The sequence below is a fragment of the Nicotiana attenuata genome, unplaced genomic scaffold (genome assembly GCF_001879085.1).
Source record: "Nicotiana attenuata strain UT unplaced genomic scaffold, NIATTr2, whole genome shotgun sequence".
NCBI lineage: Eukaryota > Viridiplantae > Streptophyta > Magnoliopsida > Solanales > Solanaceae > Nicotiana > Nicotiana attenuata.
Window position 1 is genome coordinate 36,528 of NW_017675187.1, and position 9,717 is coordinate 46,244.

The 9,717-nt window shown below is 35.8% G+C and overlaps 2 protein-coding genes across 2 annotated transcripts in view; one reads left to right on the forward strand and one right to left on the reverse strand.

The window, feature by feature from the left end:
* The first annotated feature begins 321 nt into the window (after nt 1-321).
* Nucleotides 322-4,730, forward strand: LOC109219785 (G patch domain-containing protein 8). The gene is made up of 8 exons (XM_019384256.1): nt 322-574; nt 1,211-1,297; nt 1,768-1,963; nt 2,086-2,240; nt 2,482-2,625; nt 2,743-2,843; nt 2,934-3,087; nt 4,372-4,730. Exons 2-8 carry the CDS (start codon nt 1,226-1,228, stop codon nt 4,453-4,455), a joined length of 906 nt encoding a protein of 301 aa, XP_019239801.1. The 5' UTR covers nt 322-574; nt 1,211-1,225; the 3' UTR covers nt 4,456-4,730.
* Nucleotides 4,731-7,003: 2,273 nt separating this feature from the next.
* Nucleotides 7,004-9,717, reverse strand: part of LOC109219784 (cyprosin-like) — a 5,822-nt gene continuing 3,108 nt past the window's right edge. The window contains exons 8-14 of the mRNA XM_019384255.1: nt 9,526-9,590; nt 9,297-9,410; nt 9,164-9,228; nt 8,514-8,667; nt 8,309-8,428; nt 7,433-7,521; nt 7,004-7,241 (exon numbers count right to left, since the gene is read on the reverse strand). Of these exons, the coding sequence (XP_019239800.1) occupies nt 7,157-7,241; nt 7,433-7,521; nt 8,309-8,428; nt 8,514-8,667; nt 9,164-9,228; nt 9,297-9,410; nt 9,526-9,590 (692 nt within the window). The 3' untranslated portion in view covers nt 7,004-7,156. The remainder of the gene's footprint in view (nt 7,242-7,432; nt 7,522-8,308; nt 8,429-8,513; nt 8,668-9,163; nt 9,229-9,296; nt 9,411-9,525; nt 9,591-9,717) is intronic.

Sequence of the window (9,717 nt, forward strand, 5' to 3'; positions counted from 1 at the left end):
CTAGAAACTTCAACGTTCTTCTTTATGTATGCAAGATATGCATTTAAAATAACTTGATCAAGTGAATTGAACAAAGAAAAAAAGAAAGATAACCAGTAAAATAATATTCTTCGGATCATAAATAAGGAAATTGAATCAAAAGATAATAACAATGTAAAAAGCAAGTAGTGGTTTATTCAAACAACACTTTCAAATTTTATACTTGTAAAGTTCGATTGTCATTACACATTTCCCTTCTCTTTCCCTTTAACACATTAAAAGACAAAAGAAAAACAATACTTTCATTTTTCTTTTCTTTGGATGTTTTTCCGGGCTATTTTTCCTGGGTATTGATGCGGGTCAAAATGGAGTGAACTTGAACCGGCCCAAAAATATCTCACCCGTGAAACCAACAACGTGGCAAAATCTCAAGGCACCAGTGAGACGACTGGTCGCTCTGAGGGTAGCTTATCAAAACCCTAGACTAGATCCTCGCACTTTCTCTTTCGATCAGACCAACGCTGAATCCTCACGCACCATTGTGGAGCCAACAAGTGATTATTCTCAACTACAAAACCAATTTTCTTTCCATCAGGTATCAATTTCTTCGTTATTCGTGCTTGTTTGCTTCAGTTTTCATTCGTAGACGTTAAAATAGGCGCAAAATCTTGGATTTTTGATTTATCAGAGACCTAAACCTAATAAACCATTAAAAGGTTAGTCCGTTTAATGAAGATCTTTTACGTATTTGTTCAATTTGTACCATTTACCAGCATATTGCTACTGTTTGGACTTCTGCTACCGTGTTAGGTTTCTGGTGTATTATTGGAATCTTACAATTTATAGGAGTGTTTTGTTATGCAATGTTCTGTTGGCGGATTTTGATTGTTTAATGAATTTGGTGGTCTCTTCCATCCAATTGATTCATTAGATGTCTTCAGCTAAAATGATTTAGCCAGGAAATCATTTTCTTAAATTACTATTTCAGTCGGCGAAGTGTTGAGATACCTGTCAAGGAAATGTATCTATTCAACTATTTAACTATAAAACACTAGAAAATGGTTTCATCATAACATTCTATGTCATACCAAAGCATCTTAAGTAATAGACTGCACGTTCTTGGTTCAGTTTTGCTCCTCTCTCACTTTATTTACTAATGCGCAACAATTTCTTTCTTTGTACACTAGTTGTGCTGGTAAGTAACTTTGTTGTTTGCTGTCTGTGTGAATAGCGTTATCGTGTAGTTATGGATGATAGATGGTTCAATGGTCGGCCAGAATTGCGCATGAGAGATAAACGCCAGCAAGAAATGGAACAGGTAATAGCTAGAATACAGATTATACCTACATGCTTGTTTGGCTTATTCCCTTATTCAACATAATGAGGGATCTTACCGGTTAAAAGTAACTAATTACTTAATATATATAGCATGGATATCTCATTTATTTTTTTCCCTATTGTTTTTTTCCTTTACTTTCTCTTCAATCTAACTTAGCAACTCATTTAAGACAACACCATATGAAGATGCTTTTGCAATTAGGATAACTCATCTTAATGCAGTTCAAGCCTTTTCCTTATTTTTTTGGTTTTTAAAAAAGAAAAGTAAGATAAAATATCATATGTGCTTTTTTAGTCAACTTAATAAGGAACTAAGGATGCTTATGAATTTCAGTTTATTGTGATTCTGCTATGGTCTCACATGACTTATGAAAGTTTTACTACATGGACTAATCTTGATCATCAGCTGTTTTAATTAGTAAAGCTATATCTCAACTTTTCAAAACACAGGCAGACGAGGCTTCTGTTCTAGAGGATCTCGCTGAAGATTTTCGCCTTCCTATTAATCATAGACCAACAGAAAACATAGACCTGGAAAATGTTGAGCAAGCATCTTTAGAAACACAGTTGCCATCCTCTAATATTGGATTCAGGCTTCTTCAGAAGATGGGATGGAAAGGGAAGGGTCTTGGGAAAAATGAGCAAGGTAAGGTTGCATGTGCAAAATTGCTTGACATATTGACTCTTCTATCTTTTTAAGTTACAATTACTGCAATGTGTCGATGCACATTAAGTAGTTTTGATTAATTTCTTCCTTTTGGAGACTAGGAATTACTGAGCCAATAAAATCAGGGATGCGAGACCCAAAGTTGGGTATTGGAAAGCAAGAGGAAGATGATTATTTTACAGCAGAAGAAAATATTCAAAGACGAAAGCTTGATATTGAGCGTGAGGAGACTGAGGAACTTGCTAAAAAGCGGGAGGTATGCCTTTAACATTTTAGGTAGCTGATAAATGTGTTGCACTAGACCATTTGAGTTTGATACTTTACTTTTCCTGAAACATACATCTAACAACAGAAGGCAGCATATAGCATATATGTGTGTCTTTTGACGGGAATGGTATATAAGGGAATACCAACTTTGGAAGATCTTGAGAATTTCGTGCAGTTTTTATTACCTGGTGGCTTCTACTGCCTGCTTCCTGCACATTATGAAAATCCAGGTTTTAGCAGAACGCGAGCACAAAATTGAAACGGAGGTGAAGGAAATACGCAAGGTTTTCTTTTGTGAGCTATGCAACAAGCAATATAAATTAGCGATGGAGTTTGAAGCCCACTTGAGTTCATATGATCATAACCACAGGAAGGCAAGTGTTTTCTTAAATCTCAAAATAATTTTCAGTTCATTGATATTATCTTCATCATTATCCCTAAGAAAAGTTTATTATCTTCATTGCACTCCTCCTTCGTTGTTACTATTCTAGCGCTTCAAGGAAATGAGAGAAATGCATGGAAGTAGCCGTGACGATAGGCAGAAAAGAGAACAGCAACGTCAAGAGAGGGAGATGGCAAAATTCGCCCAAATGTATGATATTTCACGTTCTGCATTTATTTTCTGCTGTGGTGATATGCAATTTCTTGCTGATGAACTGTCTTTGCTTTCACTGATTACTAGGGCTGCCAATAAGAAGCAGGAAGAACAGCAAACACCGGAGGAAGCAGGAAACATTCCAGCCCCCTCCATGGTTAGAACTGCAACTGCTCTCGCCGATCAAGATCAGAGGAAGACGTTGAAGTTTGGATTTTCTGCCAAAGGAGGCTCATCAAAGGTATTTGCAAGTTAGATTACTGATTATTTCAGCTATTTCTTGGTCACTTTATATTTATTTTTTTTTTGCTTTTGAACTAAGTGCAAGGAGATATAATATGCTTCTAATGCCTAATTAGAAATGCTGAGAGAGACACAAGATGCTTCATGACTTTGTAGTTCATTTTGTGCTCTGAACTCCAATTCCTGCACTATTTCAGGGCACTGAGTATAACAATAGGTACTTCAGTCCTAGAGATCAAAATAGAAAACATCTATGTCTGTGTTTGTGCACGCTATGTATGTATGTATGTATGTATATGTATATATATAAAATATGGAGAGAGAGAGAGAGAGAGCAGGGTTATGGTTGTTTGTGTGCCTGTAATCAAAGCACGCTTTCCTTTAAGTGACATTTAATGTAAGGCTCCATAGTTTGTCTGAGTGGACAGACCTTGTGGTAACATTGATGTCACTTCCACAATGCTTTTTCAATTCCAGTTCATGTAAGCAACATGGACAGATAGTACCCTGCATCCCTTCTCTCATTACTTCATCATACTATGCTACTTCAAGGAGCATACAGGAAACCATCACAGAGGTACGTCCCATGGAAGTTTTAGGCCCAACCTTTCCTTAACTGCTAAATATTTCTAGGTCGACTTTTAATATCCATGCTGAATCAAATAGGATCATGGTTGGGACAAAGGGAGTGCCAGTGAGTTAATAGGTGTAAAAAGTAGGAAGGGATACACGCTGTTAGGTTTTGTGGAAAATTTTACATATGACTGGGGACCACCCAATGTTGTGACATCCTACAGAACTATTATGCGACTCGCACAGGATTTTTCTAGTGGATCATGATTGCCGTCCATGAGGATTACCTTCAATGAAAAAGATAAGTTATGCTAGTATAATATGAAAAGTACACAGTCCTTGTTTCACAGACCTCTTAGATATGTGGAATGCATTTGGAGATATACTGTCTGGTTAACTGGGGTGTATAGGTTGCCTCTCCCCGCTGTCCCCGAAACATACTTGGAGAGGAGAGAAGATGATGGCATCTAATTATCATTTTTTTGGGGGCAAAATGCATCTAATTATCATTAATGTGAATAGACATGCTTCAAATGCAAATAAGTAGTCATTTACCTGTTTCTGGACAGAGAAGGAGAACAAGTGAATCTCCTTATTTTTTTCTCCTTTTAGTTCTCTGCGAAATGATTTGGTTGATCTATATTTATTTAAAAAATGATTTGATGATCTATAGCTGATCCTGCACTTCCCCCACCCCCCACTCCATTAGGTGACGACCTTGGTTAACAAAGCTGCAAAGAAGCCAAAAGTAACTGTTGCATCCGTCTTCAGCAATGAGAGTGACGAGGAGTGACTGCATCTACACAAGGTTGGTGTTAGTGAGAAGACCAAAGTATGAAAGATACTGAACCTGAACGACTTTTTCTGCTGTTGCGTGAGGCCCTAGCTATGTATAATGTCGACTTGTACATTGTAATCCTTTTGAGTATTTATTTGGTGACATGAGAGGGAGATATTTGTCCCCTGAGCAGACATAATAGATAGTTAGATACCATGTACTTTATATTTGTTTGATTTTTAACATGTTAGATGAGAGATTATGAGCCAAAAATTGTGTTTTTCATCGAATTTCGGATTCTGTTATTGGCTTTGTAGCCGCTAGGATGCCAACACCCATCTAGCTTCCTCTTTTTGATTCTGCCATTAAGTGCGGGCTACGTGAATATTACAGTAAGGTAAAAGGGGGGATTTGCAGCCGTACCCTATATTTGTAGGACTCGAGACTATAATTATTTCTCTTCTCAAAGAGAAGGTGAGAGATTGTTAATTAACCTCCCCGCTTTATTGGCCTTTTTTTTTTGTCTATTTATATTCGAGTTACTTTTCCTTGCTCTATACGTTTTTCTAAATTTTTCTTCCATAATATCCTAAAAGTTTGCCTTCCCTAAAAAAATTCAAGTTAAAGCTTTAAACTTTTAGTATAGATTATTGTTCGAGGGAGGTTACTGGTAATTAGACGACACAAAATGGATAATAAAGAAATAGCAAGGAACTTTTCTCCTTTAAATGGTTGAACTTGTCTGAGGTACTTCCGCACTAAAAGTATTCTGCGATGTTATATGAACCGTTGGACTAAATTAGACTTGAAAACTGTTGGGTTATCTAACATCTAATCCTGAATACCATGATGGAACAAGGATTAGTCTGGCAGCCAATATCCCCTCATTAAATCCAATCCAGAGGGATTAGACCAAACAACTCCTCAATGAATGTTGTCAAATGCCATGTGATTGATCGCTCTTCCTCGTTTCAGTTTCACAAGAACTAGTCTCTAGCTCTGTTTTAAAAGGCAGAATTGGGACACGCCCCGGGGCGGAGCACTCGTAAAACGTCCCTGAACTTATGTGTGGGGCTTAGTTCCGTGAGACTTACGCCTCGACCATCGGGGCTTACGCCCTGGACATGCCCAACGTACTGGGCTCGCCTAATAGAACTTTATGCAATTGTATGTAACTAACCTTGTAAATACTTAAATTTTCTTAATAAATCGTTGACTATTCAAAATTACTTTTTTCTTAATCATAAATCATTAAGTTGAGAGTATTTTATGTCATAATTAAAATAAAAATTATTGCACGTTATCCACTAAGACTGCTATGATAGTTAATTTTAAATAAATCTTTCATTTAAAAAGTATTTATTTATTAACTTTTGTTTGTCTTTACTATATAATAGCCCGTAATTTTTTCATAATTATTTTTTTAAATATTATTTTTTTCACGTTTACGAGAAACAATACTTATTAATTTAATAGCTCAGTAAGCTAGTAACTATTTACAAATAATTAATTATCATGGTATTGTATGGTGAATTATGTGTCACTTTATTAACTTGTTCAAACTTAAAAATAAATGATGCTAGAGAATCATATTTAAATTGTGAATTATGTTTTTATATAAATTCTCTTTCAAATAGAAAGCATATTAAATTAAAGGTATTTTAAGAAAAATATCAAATTATAATATCGAAACTCTTTCAAGATTTATTACTCATTAATTAAGAGATACATATAAGATTTTGTATCAAATACATTACTTTTGATGTTTGAGTTGTAACGACATTGCAGCCAATTTGCGATATATGTCATACTTTTTATATTATTCATAGTTGAATTATAAATATTTTAAATAGATTATCTATTATAATTTTATGATTTTAATGTAATTTTTATAATTATTTTTTAAGTTATACTATCTTAAAATTCTTGAAATTAGTAAAATTTAAAGATCCATGGAACTTACGCCCCATGTCTCAGGGCTTACGCCTCGCCTCGTCTGAAGTAAAACGCCTTGCCTCACGCCCCAGCCTTTTAAAACATTGGTCTCTAGTAGAATATGTACCAGTCCTTGACATTTTGCATAGTTGGTGTATGTTTCATCCCAGATATAGTAAGCGTTTGTACGATATTTGGTCGAAGTTGAAAAAACAAGTACCTGAAGTTATAATGAAAATATTTTGGAAGTTAGTCTGCTTTTTTAGTTGGTCCATCCCAAAAACTTAAACCTATGATTTCAAACAACTATCTATCCATTCTCATATCACATTCGACTTAATAATCTATTCAAAGTATTTACTCTTTGAACTCCAAACAATAGACACTTTGGAGTATCCTTACGATGAGATAACATCAGTATGTCATACTCTGATAAGAGAACAGAATATATAGTTCCATCTTTTTAGGCCAAATTGTTCAAAACATCAACTAATCCCTTGCACCACTTGTTAGAAATTAAAACAAGGGAAGAATTATGTATCTAGCGTCTTATCGACTCTACTTGTCATTGGAGCAAGTCAAGCTAATGCTAGTGAGCATATAGTATTTAGACATGCACAACAGTCAGTAAGTAGCACTTGAAGTAGTCAACAGAAAGAAGATTAGTATGCCATATTATGGTCAGATACAACACAATAACATAGCAGTATCATTCATCTTTTTACAATACTTCCATCATTCTATGAAGTAACTAGTGGCGTGTAATTACAAAGAAAGGCTATTACACGGCTTCAGCAAAACCCAGTCGGGAATTACCATAGTCAAAGACAGTGTGATATACCCCCATGAATACATCTCCGAGAATCCTGCAAGAACATATGCACATATGAATATCACTTCAGGATAGGAGTAGCATATATAGCTACATGAAAACGTAGAGGAAAGTGTTGTGTTTGTTTTTACTAACACAGTTCTGTATCTTTTCTCAGAGTAATGTATTAGTATGGGAGTAGTTCGCATTCACTCTTTAATGCCTGTAAGTGCAGGGATAACTTACCAAAGAGGACCACGAGGTGGTGGCACATCCAAAGCAGCAAATCCACTGATGCAAATTGTAGCAACCCCTTCTCCAGTTTTAAGAATGTACTATCAACAGAAGGTTTTGGTTAACAGGTGTATTAGAGGCATTTCATAACAAATGTTACACAGCAAGTTCATTTACAGCACTTGGTCTTGATCAGATTCGTCTACTAATTGTCTAGTAAAGTTGCTTATTTATTTTGCCATAAGAAAAAAGTTGCTCATTTAGTTTCATGTCTTAGATGGAGTCGCCTCGAGTTAGGGTGGTGAAGTCTCTCTACTTTTGCAGTAGTTTCACTCATGTTCCTGGTTCAAGCCTATCCTGAAAATTTATGTTGCATGCTTTTGGGATGAACCCTGCCTTATTCCTGTACAACAAAAATACAGGTTCTTGTTTCTCTCCTATTTGCAATCTTGTTCTCTGAAGCATTCCGTTACATTTTCAACTCTCTGATTCATATTCCAATGTGTTATTGCTTGCATATCCATCAAAATATTAGAATATTTCCTTTTCTTTTTTTTTGAATCTTCAGAGTTGAGGGTATAATTACTTGTAGCATTTAAGCAAATTGGTGCATCTTTTTTGCTTTTTTAATATATGTGTGTGTGTGTGGGGGGGGGGGGGTTGATTAGTGAGTATCTTTGAAGCAAATTACAGACTTTGATGGTGATACTAAAATCTTTTGTAAACATCAGATAGGTCAGAATTTCAATTCTCTAGTTGCTTTCGAATTCACTGAAACTCATATGACAAAATGGGGTGTAATATTTAGGTTGGATACCACAGATGTGCATGTTGATGTACTCGAGTACTCGGTGTAAGAACATAAACTGAAAGCAAGAGGAATGCAACCTGTTCTGGAGTGAGCACATAAGCTTGATCTTTAATAGTGAATGTAATATTTGGCATGGCTGAGATCATACTGCAGTCGATTACAGATTCTCCCATTGGACTTGGTAATTTCTCACAAAGCTGTATAACACCAAAGCTTTGATATTAGGATGATGCGATGTACTACTTATTGGCTTCTAACAGCAGATTAAGTTGTGACATTTACCTGATTCACATATTCTAATACTCTCTCCTTTGTTTCCTTCTGTTTGAGCTGGTTCTGCATCCAAACAACTGCCATCTCACAGGCAGTGCACAATGGTGCTTCACCAACAGAACTTCCTTCAGTTTCCCTTTCAACTACAGTTCTGATATTAGAGCTGCAAGGAATTTGGTTAAAAAAATTAGTGAAATCACATTTGACATAGCAACTAAAGGACTAAACAGTTAATATGGAGCCTAAACAGTAAAACAGCATTCTCAAAACTTTATACTGATTGTACTAAAGAAGATAATCCTGTTGGATTGCAAATACAAAGAGCCGCAAGTGCCACCTTTCAGGCCAAACAGATATTTTTCAGTATTCAAAAAATCGAACAGAGACAATGTGGAAATCAGACAAGACGTTGAGTGCCTCAATAAAAATAATTCAAGAACTCTGAAATCTCCTGTTAAATTGGCATCTGCAACGATTTCAGCAGTACTCTTTTTCTTCTTTTGGATTCGAAGCCATAACAGAAATTTCCAAATATGGGAAGTAATTTTATCTCCTAAACAACTTTGCTAAGGACTCCTCAATGATATGAGCTTCAGTGACATGTCAAGTCAAGTGCGTTGTCACAGGAAGAGCAAATAAAAACAAAGGGGAGGTGATACCTGACATGTTGAGCTCCACTAAAATAGCATAGACCTGCTTGTGAACAAACTTGATCAGGTTTCACCTGCAAATTACAATAACATCTTACACACTGAAATGTGAAATTAAGAATAAGAGGGAAAGAGAACATACCCCTGATACTAGTAAATTCCAGATCATCTCTCCATACTGGGAAACGATAGTTTTACATTCCATGCTAACTACTCCTTCTGCTCCAATGGCATGGTTGATTTGTGTCACGACAGTCTGGAGTTGATTTGTCATAAGTAATTTTCAAGTATTGTTTGAAAAAAAGAGATATTCCAACAGTCCAAAATTCTTACAGGAATCAAACGAGTAAAATAAATAGAATAGAACATACTGTTGGACCAGCAAGAAGAGATGTTCCAGAATCCACAATAGCAGCACAACCACCTGCACAAACACCTGAAACGGAAAAGGCAAGATGGCCAGAACTTAAATACTCATTCTCTGGATAAGGGTCCTGTAAATTTCCTCTAAATATAGATGATATACCTCATTTCAGAATGATAGAATGTTTGTGGCCTATTTG

Excerpts from the sequence above, each read along its gene's own strand:
- LOC109219785 (XM_019384256.1), top strand. The coding sequence starts at position 1,226 with ATGGATGATAGATGGTTCAATGGTCGGCCAGAATTGCGCATGAGAGAT. Across the intron at positions 1,964-2,085 it reads TCTTGGGAAAAATGAGCAAG|GAATTACTGAGCCAATAAAA; the intron begins GTAAGGTTGCAT and ends TTTGGAGACTAG. Across the intron at positions 2,241-2,481 it reads AACTTGCTAAAAAGCGGGAG|GTTTTAGCAGAACGCGAGCA; the intron begins GTATGCCTTTAA and ends ATGAAAATCCAG.